General features: G+C 37.0%; 1 protein-coding gene across 1 annotated transcript in view; it reads right to left on the bottom strand.

Annotated features, from left to right (window-relative positions):
• The window catches only part of LOC131038170 (cytokinin dehydrogenase 5-like), a 57,247-nt gene extending 44,577 nt beyond the window's left edge, over nucleotides 1-12,670 (bottom strand). Inside the window, exon 1 of the mRNA XM_057970516.2 lies at nucleotides 12,503-12,670. Within this exon, the coding sequence (XP_057826499.2) occupies nucleotides 12,503-12,670 (168 nt within the window). The remainder of the gene's footprint in view (nucleotides 1-12,502) is intronic.
• Nucleotides 12,671-13,724: the final 1,054 nt, after the last annotated feature.

Raw genomic sequence — 13,724 nt, 5'->3', positions numbered from 1 at the left:
GACAAGACCAAATTCAAAAGCGAGACAAATGAAGAATGTACAAGAATGACTCGATGCTCGCAAATGATAAAAACCAAGTGTGTGACATAGGAGAAATGTTAATGCGACGCAAAAACCTAAAATGAGGCAATGCGCAAATGTTAAACTATGATCCCGCAAGCGTTGACCATTTTTAGGTGTCTACAGTTTCCATTCTTCCTTCTGCATGTTGCAGCAGTGTCACCATGACCATGACAGATCATACAACTTTCTCTCCATCCTGTTGCCGCTTCATGACCACTGCTTCTTAACTGATGATGGAAGACATTAAACTGGTTGTGGTTCCGGTTCATGAAAGATTCAGGACCAGTTCTTTTGATCCTCTGAGGATATCTTCCAGTGTTATCCATTACAGACCTGCATTCAAATGCTCTATGCCCAAACTTGTTGCATGCATAACAATGACCATTGAACTTATTGGATCTAGGTACATTGTTGATAAAATAAGGAAAATTATTATAGGCTTTGCTCCTACATTCATTGGTAGTGTGTCCTTCTTTTAGACAGTTAAAGCAAACAGGTTTGAACTTTTCCTTACCTTTTCCTTTGAGCGTCGGTTGCTTCTTTGATGCTTCAGCATTTGTTCCTAAGGATTCTCCTTCCTCATGTCCAGAAAAACCAAGACCATTGGTATTCTTTGCCGTTCTAGATGACTCAAGTTTTTGCTCTAGCCTGACTGTACTTTTGTCAAACTTAGCAAGTATTTCCTTTGACTCAAAGAGTTCTCTGGAAATAGCAGTGCTTGTCTCCATAAGACTTGCATTTTCAGAGATGGCAATGTTCAGTTCTCCTTGCATGTCTTCTTTTTCCATTCTACTCTCATGAAGGTGAGCAATTAGTGCACTAATCTCATGTTTCAATTTGGAGGTCTCATGATCTCTATCTTTTACCAGATCTTCAGCTTTTCTCCAGTTCTCAAGCTCTTGGCTAAACCGAATAGTCAGTCCTTCCAACTCCTTTCTCAAATTGGAGTTTGAATCATTCAGCTTATTCACTTCAGAAATCATAGCTTCCATGTTAGCTTCATCTTCAGAACTACTTTCAGATAGTTCCATCAGCCTCTCTCATTGTTCACTTCTTTTTTCTTGAGATGCCTTGTATTTGACCATAAGATCATCATAGGCTTGCTCAGACTTAGTGAGCCATTGAGTAAGTTCCCTCAATGTGTATTCCCCCATATTTCTTTCCAAGTGGTTAAACTTATAGAAAGGTTGGCTCTGATACCAATTGATGAATACTAAGAGGGGGGGTGAATTAGTATGCCAAAAATCTTTGCACTAAAACACTTACACAGTCTAAAGATAAACCAGTAAAGTAGTCTGACAATCAAACCGGTTATCATACATACAAACCAAAATGCGAATAAAACATTCACCCACAAAAGCAATATAACCATAACACAAGATATTTGACGTGGAAACTGAACTGGGAAAAACCACGGTGAGATGGAACTCACAAGTCACTATCTACAGAATAAAAACCAGACCAGTTAAGGTCAGACCGGTTAAGGTCTTACAATGTTCTTCACCAGAACAGATCCTGTTAGGAATCTCAATCTCTGTTAGGAGATAAGCCCGATTAAAGACTACCTTGTTAGAGGATTTTACAAAGGCTTTGAGGCCTACTCGGTTAAGGGCTACAAACTTGTCAAAGATGTGAGTAATCAACAAGTGTTTGATCTATCTACTAGCACAAATTGCTTGGTTAGATCTAGTATTGCTCATAGCTAATGCATTCCAGCATTACTTCAGTCTTCTCTATCTCTCTCAGTTACAACTCAATCTTCTCAGATAAGATCGCTCTCCACTTTCACCTTAAACCTTAGCTCAACATAAACCCTATTCACAACTTCTTCAACAACATAAAAACCCTAGACATGGTGTCCTTTTAAAGGATTCTGATTTCATGTCGGTCCAATAGGATTACATTACAATTTCCTAGGTTCAGTGAATCTAGACATACTCAGTAACATGACACAAGAATCACCGTTAATGTGTCGGCACCGTCAAACAATCGGTGGATTGGTAACTCATCACAAAATGTTGGTTGGTAACTCATCACAGAGTGTTACCAGTTCATACAAAATGTCGATTGCCAGTTTGACAAAAATGAAGACTGGTAAGAATGTGTTGTGCCACTTTGCTTCCTCATACCGCTTGTGATCTACGAACCGCTTGGGGTTGACATGCCGCTTCAGACCGAGAAACACATTCTACAAAATCACCACTAGTCTAAAGACTAGAATACAACATACCAATTGGAACAAATACCGGTTGAGCATGAGCTCATACATATAAAGGGGATCTCAATACAAGTGTGTGTCCATCAATGACAATCACAACATAAACATCAAAAATGCCAACAGTTCAGTGGTTTAACTAGTCAATTTTGATTTTTCTTTGAGAGGTTGATTCTGAGATTGGTGAAATATTATATCAGTTTTCTATTTACTAATTCACCCCCCCCTCTCAATAGCTGACCGGATCCTTATTCTTTCATCATACCATCAATATCATCTTGAGAAATTTCACGAGTGACCAAAAGAGTTCTTTAGGGTTTTTCACTGGCAACTATCTTTCAAGTATTTATCTTTCATCATAGAAGCGGGATCATCATCTATACCTATGTTTATTACAAATCCTACTGTTGTTGAGGTCAAGGACCATCCTAGGCCGATTTTCAAGCGATATCCACTTATTGTTACTTTGGATGATTCGGTTGGCGCTTTTTACTGTGTCCCGAAAGGAGTCGTATATGTTGAAGATGTAAGAGCTTACATTCACTATCATATTGAGGATTTGGGAACTAGTGATATTAGTAACATGTACATGATCAAGTTAATGGGAGATTTTGGAAATATTAAGCCTGAGTACAAACATATTAAGGATCTAGGGTTTACCGGCATTCTGGATATTCCAAAATTTTAAGATGAGATTGTTAGATATTTTTTGAGCAGAGTGCATGGAAAATTTATCTGGTTGGATAGACCATATAAAATCTTGAAGGAGTCCATCAGGGCCATCACCGGTTTACCGTAGGTTAGACAACATCCCAAAAAGAAGGTTTCTAATGATCAGGTCAACAAGAGCATCGACACAACATCGAACAAGAGATCAATGAGGGTTACTACTATCACTGACAGAGATATAAGATTTGGAAGCATGGTCATTGGTTACAAGGTAACTCAATCTAACCATCTAAATTCTATTTCTAGCTCCTACATTTATGCAGCTCATAAAATGATGAGGGAGAATGAGAGGTTAGATCTATGTGGATGGATGTTGGATGAATTATTGATTAACCTAGGAAATATCAAAGGAGAAAATAAGGAAACATTCTGGTATGGTAACTAAATTGTCTATTTAATGTTATTTTTTATTAATGAGACTCCAGATTTTGGGAAGAGACAATGGGCATTTGATATCTCGGTAGGTAGGCAACTAAAACAAACTATTGCTACATTGGGTAGTCAATGAGATGACAAAGTGTGGGGTTAATTTAAAGCATTTCAGAAGGCTGTGAATTCTAGGGAGAGGGTTCCAAAGCACATTGTTGAGAAGTACTCAACTGAGATATGCTTCATGGTCAAGAAAGATAAAGCTTTGATGGAAGTTGTAAAGCCCCAAAAGATTTGGATTGAGGAAATGGGTTATGAAGTTTATGCACATATTCTAGATGCTTATGCAAATTTACTAATTGATGCACCTATTGATGAAACTGTAAAAACCTTTGGTACTAATAAGCAGAAGAAATAAGAAGTTGAAACTAAGTCTAACCAGAAGAATAGGGAGAAGAAGCAGGGAAAGGCAAGAAAGTTTGTGGAACAGGTTTCACAAGACATCAAAGCATTAATTGATGTTGTTTCAGAGAAAGGAAGGAAGAGAAAAGAACCAAAAAAAATTCTTGAGCCTATTGTAGTAGAATCTGAATCTGATGATTACACACCCTTACCATTCAAAAGGGTATTGAGGAAGGAAGAAAAAAAGAGACTAAGGTAGAATCTAAGAAGAAACTGATTAGGAAAGTTTCTATCAGGGTATCAGCACAGAAAAGAGCTCCTAAAGAAACACCTTCTGCCCCATCCGGTGCTGGAAGAAGAAAGAAGAAGGATGACACTGATCTTGCACTTGTATCTGGTAATGTAACTATTATTCCACCCAAGACTTGTGCAGAGTTAGGTGATGAAATTACTAAAGATGGTATGTTAAAGAATGTGCAATTTTATTATGAACATCTCGATAATGATGAATAGGGAGAAGTAGAGGAATCAGTTTTGTTGTATTTGGATATATATAAGAAAGCATTGTTAGAAATTAAAAATCAAATACCGGCATAATTATATGAAATTTTAGATGCTAGAAGATTATCAGCAATGTAAGAGGATAGGCATATAAAGATTCAAGAGTTGTTATATGTTTGTGTTTCCATTACTAGAGAGGAGATGGACAGGACATTTGAGATTGTAGACAGGAAAATCTTTCACAGTAAGCACAAAATAATCAGTCTTATGTTAGGTAGGGTCAATGAGATAGTCAAGGGGACCCACAAGGTATGGGTTAAATTCTTTGCAGCAAACCATGGTTTTTATACTTTGTCGGATTTCAAGGTAGATACCATAGACATCCTGGTTGAAGGGAAAGGTAAAGGTATTGTGGGTACTTCACCCTCAATTTTGAAAAATATTAAGATAGTGGATATTGAGCCCTCGATAGAAACTAATGTATAGGAAAATGTTGAGATGCCAAAAAAATTAGAGAGTGTAAAGGTTGCAAGTGTACAAGTTATTAATGTTGAGGACAATAGTCCTTTGAAATAGAATGTACAGGATGAGGTCACAGTTCCTATGGAGGAACCGACAGTTATGGAGACTGCACCAAGTGGCAAAGCCACCGATGCAAGTGAGGAAGCTATAAAAGTTAAACCATCAGAGGAAGAGAAAGGGGAATCAGGTAGGGAACCAGTCGTGAGCCCATCATTGTTGTCAATTGACACCCCACAAGTTGAAAAGAAAAACATAACAGAGATGAGTTCTACTAAACTCATGATGATGGCTCCATAGAAAATGATGAAGGAAGGACCTATGGATAAAGGAGTTATTGACCAATCTATCCCTTTTTTGCATAGACTTGTCCTAGAGTGCAAGTTTGACATAGAAGCAAGCCCATTCGACAAGCTTAAGGTAATCACAGAGCACATTTCAAAGGACTTTCGGTCTTTATAGCAGATATCAAACTGACAAGCATTGGAGAGGTTTACACAAGAAAAGAGAGCTACATTTGATCAAATGATTGAGTCGGAGAGGAAGGAGATTGATGATAAGATTAAACTGATTGATAATACATTGAGGTAGTGTACTAATATTTATAGAGCATGTTGTAACACAAGTTTACTTACTGCTGAGACAGATAAAAAGATTAAGGATATTCAGGAGGAGATTGTAGGTATAGTCAATTCTTTTGATGGTTCACATTCATTGACTACATCTATTGGTGGTCAGATTTTGGTTTTGGAAGCCCAATTTTTTTCTCTTGAGAGGGAAAAAGATAAAATCATAAGGAGAGCTAGAGGTCTTATAGGATTGGTGAGTCCCTAGTTGGATTCATTAAGTGTACATAAGAAGGAGTGTATAAATATGGTTGGTAAGCCCACACCAACAGAGCTAAATGAGAAAGAGTCATATGCCCATATGCTAAATGGACTTATATCTATTTCTGGCACTTTCAAATCAGGTTGGGATACTTATCTAGAGTTGTTGGAGAAGGCCTAAAATTTTCAAATATATTCGCTCCTGTAAGGTATTTTGGGACACTCATTGTACAGTCTTTCATTCTTCGTCTTGGTTTTTGTTATTTTTTGGTACTTTTGGCATTGATGTCAAAGGGGGAGGTATAGCTAAAAAATATTCAGGAGGTATGGATTATTTTGTTCAAATGGATATTCAGCTCAAGGGGAGCAGGCTCAGGATGAAACCGGGAGATAGAAACTGTAGTCACATAAATTTGTCCATTTTAATTAAATAAATATTTTCTATTTATTTGATTAAAAACCCACTAGCCATCAGTTAATTAAATATATATATATAATTAATTCATCCTCAAACATTCTCCTATTAATTAAATAAATTATTCAATTTATTTTAATTAATTCATTAAACTAAATTCACAATCAATTAAATGAATAAATCCTCTTTATTCAATTTAATCCCCTTTCCTCTTTTAAATAAATTAAATAAAATATTTATTTAAATCATTAAAATCCACCCCACTTGCATTCTCCTAAAAATGTAAGTTGCACCTATTTATTGAAATAAATAAATTTTATTTTAATAAAATCCTATTTTCTCTCACCCACCAAACCCACTTGCAATCCTAACCCCCTTCTAGATTCTTCTAACCCCTTCCTAATTAGCCTAATCCATCCCCTAAATATTGTCACATTTCTAAGCAACTTGGAGTCACTTCTCAAAGACTCCAAAGTCTTTGAAAAGCATTTAATGCTTTATGTGTCCAACAAGCTAACCTCTAAAGTCTTCCAAACCACTAATGGCTCTTACATGACCATTTATTGTTAAATCCACTTGCACACTTGGTTATCCTCACTAACTCTTGCACAAGATTTTATCCATTGGATAAAAGCATTATTTTTTGGATAATGAATTTATTCACTCAACCCAACCTTAACCTTACCTCGCAAGTTAACCCTCAAGTCATGTCAAGCATTTAATGCTTATTCCCTCTCCTCTCAACCCATCTCATGTTGACACTTGTCAACATGGGATTGGGTTGAAAGCCCTCTCATGGATTGAATATCATTCAATCTTGACCCTTGTTGAGCTTACTCAATCTCAACCATCCATTGCTCTATTTTTCCTATAAATAGAGCCCATTTCTTCATATTCCAGATCTTGAAAACTTCTATGCATTTACATTATAGTCAATTTTAGAGAAGAGCATTTAGCATAAAATCATAAATATATTTTTGTTTTGGTCTAAAATAAATCATTCCCATTTCATAGCATCTAAATATTAGTTTGTTCACACTTGCATAGCAATTAGAATAATCATTTGTCAATCTTGAACCTCCATAGGGCATCCATAGTGCAAAAAGCTGCTGAGAGCTACACTAATTTGGAACTTGGAGAGGAGAGGAACAAGGAAGGAGGAGCTATGAGCATGGTAGAAGACATTTGGAGATTTCTTCTTGCATTTATATTCATAGTTAAATGCTTTACTTTGTTTTTAGTGTCTCTCTTGGTATGCCTGCTTAGACTAGTTTTTGGTTGATTAACACTAACTCTTCTTTGTTTTTTGTTTTTTTATGTGTTATACGACCACAAGTTTTAGTCTAAACATTAACCCCTTTCTGCAGAGCATCATTTGGTGAGCCTGACGTGAATCGAAGAACAACTTTTTGAAACTACTAACTTTTTGACTGTTTTACTTGACACACAGGTCGTGCTTCAAAGCTTTTGTTCGTGCTTTAGCACTATCGTTGTTTGGTCTTCTAGCGCTTTTGCTTCTACAATAGCGCTATTGTACAAAACTTAGTGTTGTTGTTTATCTTATAGCGCTATTGTTCATTAGGTAGTGTTGTTGTTTCTTTAGTAGCGTGTTTGTATTGCTGTAGAAATATTCTATTTTAGCACTTTTGTCCTTACATTCGCGCTTTTGTGTTAAGTAGCACTTTTGTTCTCACACAAAATAGCTCTATTGTAATAGAGCGTTGTAAGAAAATACCTTGTAACCGAAAACCCAAAAATTTTAGGCTTGTGTAAGCCCCCCAGACATGTGCATTTTTCTTACTTATTCTCTTTTGTGTAGGTTTTGACTAACCCCTACAATAGAAATTTTAGTAATTTTTAGCTTAGGAAGTAAATTTGTTTTTATTGCTAACTTTGTCTTTCAAGTTGGGATACAATAAACTCACTTTCTTTTTGGTTAAAAACAAACTACACTTTGATTTGGGTTTTAAAATTCACCACATCTTTCATTTGGAGCTCTAAAAAGAACATCATTGTTACAAGCTAAAAAGAACCACAAAAAAACTCAAACAAAAACAATTTTATTTCTTGCAAGTTAGGAAACAAACTTCGTTTTGGTGCTTAAAATAAACAAAACAACTTTATTTCTTGCAAGTTAGGATTCATTTTCTTTTGGTGCTTAAAATCAATGACACAAATTTTGATTTCCTTGCATCAATTCAAGTTAAACATCACAACCCACACTTGGTTTTTGGGCAAATAAAAAGAACAATCAACTTGTCTCATTTTTCAAAGTGATTTAATTCAGGCAAAACGTGTTTTTTATTAAGGTGACCAGGATTTCATTTTTCCTAGTTTACTCAACATATTGCCTTTGAAGGATAAAAAGAACACCATGGTTGTTGGAGCAACATCTCCAAATAGATAGATCATCATTGCAATAATAAGTTAAAAAGAACAAGTGTATTTTGTGTTTGACACACTTGTGCAAAAGAGTTTGTCGAGTGGTCCTACTTCTAACACACACTATCCTCTCCCTTGGCTTTCGTGGTCCTAGGTGCACGAGAAAAGTGTTAGTAACACTCAAAATTTTATCTTTTTAAGAGAGGCCTGCCAAGAGACACATCACTCTTGGGAATGACCTCGTGCGGTAAATCCTTCGAGCTGCTATAGAAATCAGGTGTGAGCGAAAGCTATAGCCCTGGGTATAGTTGTTCCTATAGTGTAACTTGCCGAAAGGACAAATGGGCCCCACCACAAGTTACAAGGCTCTTAAGTGAGTCACTGCAGAATGAACTTATGTCCAAAGACATCAAAAATTACTAAACACCTTTAAGTAGTAGCCCACCCATTCTATTGATTGAGAATATTTGTGAGAAGTTCAGTGCAAGAACATAGAAGGTTTTGCTCCCAAGATACTCACCATACATATTTCCTTGAGTAGAAACATAGCTTTTTAAAAGGTTACTTGTAGCTTGATAAAAGTGGTGAATGCCCCATCATAGGGATCATCTATTTGTTATGCTCATGCAAGACTTAGTATATCACATCCTTACCTACCATGGCGGGATTCATAAGGTATGTAGTACCAAAGTTGAAGAAATATCAAGATGTGGGCTGAAATTATCGCAACTAGCCATTTGACCTTAGGGATAAAGTGTGTTTGAAGTGTCTTCATTTTGTGTCAGACCAGTACAAATTGAGCCAACTTCAGGCTTTGGAAAACACCTAAAATACATTTAAAGGAAAGGGTCATAAAAGTCCAAGGATTGGGTTGATTTAGACCCACACCTATTTATGCCTTTTGAGGCAACATTCCTGTGTTTGTGTGCTTTCTTTGTTTTCTTGTCAAAGAAAAAATCAAAAATTAAGTTCCAAAAACAAGTATTCATCCAACACAGAATTTTCAACACATTTTCAAAATACCAACAAAGTGCAAAAGAAAAAATATCAAACTATATGACCATTCTTCACATCTTGAGAAAGAAGAATCTTCATCAACATGTCAACTTGAAGAGAAGACCATTAAGCTCAAAAGCTTTTATCAAAAGGAGGAAATTCTTATATCTTAATAGACAAATCTTTATCTCTCATAGAACCTTCTTGCATCACATGCGTCTATACCTTCAAGAAAAATCAAACGAGTTTGATCAAGAGTCATTAAACCGCTGAGCTTTTACTCAATATAGAGCTTTGAGTTATCACCAGAACAAGAAGGCAAGATCAATCCTACCTTCTTTCCAGACATTTGTATCACATACAACTCAGCTAGGGAAGAACCACCTACTCCTGAACAAGAAGAGGAAGAGTTTGTTCCCTTTGTAATACAAAGTTTCTATTGAAGTTCATTTCATCCATTATCCTATTCACACATCATCAATCCATTCCAATTCTGAAAATATCAAGAGGTTTTTGTCCTAAGTTCTCTTTCGATATTGCTTGAATCAAACACAATACATCACTTTTTAGAGTGTCTCTACATCTAGGATAAACTCATCCTAAGAGGTATTTCTACGTAGGTTAAAACTAGTCTATGAGTGAATCCTCTCATTACTAGGTAGTTGAGTCTGTAACACATCTCAGATCTCGCTATACCTTATCATATCAAACATTGTCATCAAACACAACAAGCAATTCAAGAAAGGAATTTGGTCACATCTACCTTTAGTGCTAAGAGATCTATATACAAAACACCCCACCAAACATAAACCTCTCATTTCATCAACAACTCATCATCATTTTCACCCAACTTCAACAAAAACTTGTAAGTAAAATGGCTCAAACCAGATCTAGAACTAGACAAATGGAAATTGAGGAAGAAGAGGAGGAAAATATCAATGAATTCCAAGAAGCTCTTGGAGGAAATCCAAATGATGAAAATCCAAGTACTTCTACTCTTGCGGCAATAGAAAGGGCACAACACAATCCTCTCTTTAATAGAATTTTTTATGAAATACTCAGAAGCAATGTTGATGCTCACTTTTTAAGACTTTCTCAAGAGGGAGCCAAACTACCCTCTAATTTTGATGTTGCACAACTAAGGTAAGCATCAGAATGCAATAGTCGTAATGAGAATGAAAGAGGTCAAGATCACATCAGATACAACCTTCATTGAGGAAACCCCCCACCTCCTCCTCCTCCAAATGAAATAAACATGTTGCGGCAACAAGTTGAGAATGTCACCCAACAACTTCATAGTGGTGTGAAAACTAATTAGTTTTCACTTAATGACATTTGCTCCTATCCCTTTGATAAGAATATTCACATGCCACCTTTTCCACGAGGGTTTGAAACACCCAAGTTCAAAAAGTATCGAGGAAAAGGAGATCCTCGTGATCATGTTAGAGAATTCCATTTAGCTTACCTCGGAGTGGCATACGAGGACACATACCTAATGTGACTTTTTTCCCAAAGTTTGGGAGGAACAACCACATCATGGTTTTCCTGGCTACCAGGTGGCATTAGGACCTTCGAAGAACTAGTCCAGAAATTCCTAGCACATTACTCACACAATATTGAACGTGATATTACCATGGCTGATCTATGTAACACTAAGAAAAAACCAGGAGAGCTATTTTTAGTTTTTCTGTAATGATGGCGTTAAATGTCTAGCAGACGTTCCCTTCAATTACCTAAACAAGAACTAGTGGAAATATTTATTTTCAACTTAAACGATGAAATGGAATTTCACCTAGACGTAAAAGACATAGACTCTTTCAATGACATGATCACTAAAGGTTTAAAATGTGAGAGAGCTCTCATTAAAAAGGGGCTTATCAAGATACACAATGAGCCAAAGGATGGGCCTTGCCTGCACTTCAATAGCAGTAAGCCTAACTTTTGGAACAAAAACAAAAATATCATCAATGATGGGGTTGTGGATGCTAGAAATATCAAAAGTGCACAACCTATGGTCCGATTTGCAGGGCAAAACCCCCCTCCAAAGACCAACACAGTTCCTCCCCCACCAAATCAAGGATGCAATATACCATAAGAAGAACCAAGACAACGCCAACAAAACTATAAATAAAAACGAACGTACACTCCCTTAAGTGAACCTATTGAAATAGTGTTACGTTAGTTGGTCTCTTCAAATCTGGAGACCTTACCAAAAACATCCAACTATGAACCTCAGGTCAAACCTTCATGGTGGAGGGATACTAAACATTGTGATTTCCATCAAGGGAAAGGGCATAAGACAAGCAATTGTCATAGATTGAAAGATCTTATTCAGGATCTTATTGACCGCGGTGAGATCGAAATCGAAGGACATGACCCAAAAACAACAAACAATGATCATCTCATGCTCAAAAATGAAACACAGATACCACTAATTATACGCACATCGCCTATAATTACACTATGAATCACCTATATGATGCCAGTGAACAAATTGCAACCATTACCATCAAAAATCCTAGCTCCACCTACAATGTTGTTACACATTGCAACAAGATCACCATAAAAGCATCTCCACAAGGCACCTCATCTATCCCAAAGCAGTATAACCTTGTGGAATAGTTAGACAAAATGACTGCACTGATATCTATCTTAGATTTATTGTGCCTATCCCCATCTCATAAAACAATCTTGGATCAAGCTCTCCAAGAGGCGTCAGCCCCTACAAACATCCCACAAGCTAAGCTTCCCACAGATCAATATGGCAAAGGCCTTCTCATTATGCAAAGAATGGGTTATGATGGTCAGAGTGCTTTGGGACCTTGCAAGAAAGGATGACATGAGCCACTGCAGCCAGCCAAAATTGAAGCCGAAAGATAACACTAGCCTAGGCTTTCAAAAGGTGATCCTTCCTAAACTCAGATTCAAAGGAAAACCCAGCAAACCTCTATATCAGCCTAAAAATCTAAAGAGGTCACCTTTGATTATATCAGCAGCACCACACACCATAGCAACTGCCCCATTAAGGCTAAACATCCTAGCAATAACATCCACAACACCAATCATCCCACCAATCAAACCAACAATCCCATCAACCGCAACAATTGCATCAACAACACCACTAGCACTATCAGAACCCCCAGTAGTATCAACAACATTGGCATTTCCAGTAGAAGTAGCAGATTCAGCAACACCGATGCTCCCCGTATCGGATTCATTGATCCCCATAATCCTTCTTGCAGCACTGATCATTTCGTCTATAATGGTACATCAGCTGATCACACCTGTAGTGTTTAACTCAAAGGATATCCCAGTATGGTATAGTAATCAAATACTGGAAAGCGACTCACAAACTGACTCACATGAGTGGGAATTTGATTCCATCCAGTTTAATACTTTAGATGAAGAAGACACATCACTACCTCCACCTTGCAAAGACATCCCTATTTATGGAGAAGCACAAATAAAGACCTCTTGGATTCCTAAACTAGAAACTTCTTCTATAGACCCTACATCACATCCTATGCCTAATTCTAATAGGGAGAGTACCATCAATAACCTTCAACACAACTTCTTGACCCTCACTGACACCTCTTATGAAATTAACCTGATTGATGAGGTAATGCCTATTAAACATCCTGAACTCATCGAATGGAACCAATCTAATCCCACATACCTTGATCACTTCCAAAATGATGAGGCGATCATTGACTTTTTGGAACTACGAGATAACATACCAAGCAGGGATCACAAATCTAGATTTGCCATTGAACTTAATAGCACAAGATACTTTGGGGCAGATGCCAAACATTTCAGCTGCAAAAATATAACAATTAAACATGGATCTTCTAGTGAAAACCACACTATGGCACTATTTGATACCACAAAAGTAAAAAGAAAGAGCATATCCAATGGTGAAAACTTCTCAGAGGTGCCTGAGGATGAAAGGTTTGACATCCTCCCCTCTACTACATAGAAAGAATGATCAACAATCCTTATTGAAGAGACAAAAGAATACAATGTGGGGACTTCTGAAACTCCTCACCACATACATCTGGCATCTCTTTTAACTCCAGAGGAACAGCCTAAGTTTATCGAATTCTTCCAAAAACACCAGATCAGCTTTGCATGGCCATCTGTAGACATGCTTGGTCTTGATCCGGATTTAGCCATGCATCACCTCACTATAGCGGAAGGAGCTAAGCCTATCAAGCAAAAGCTTCGCAAGATGCATCCCCAAATTGTAGTACTTGTCAAAGTAGAACTTAAGAAACTCCTGGATGTTGGTTTCATTAGACCAATTGAT

The sequence above is a fragment of the Cryptomeria japonica genome, chromosome 11 (assembly GCF_030272615.1).
Source record: "Cryptomeria japonica chromosome 11, Sugi_1.0, whole genome shotgun sequence".
Classification (NCBI taxonomy): Eukaryota; Viridiplantae; Streptophyta; class Pinopsida; order Cupressales; family Cupressaceae; genus Cryptomeria; species Cryptomeria japonica.
The sequence above is the reverse complement of the archived record's forward strand: the minus strand, read 5'-3'. Positions and strand labels throughout refer to the sequence as shown.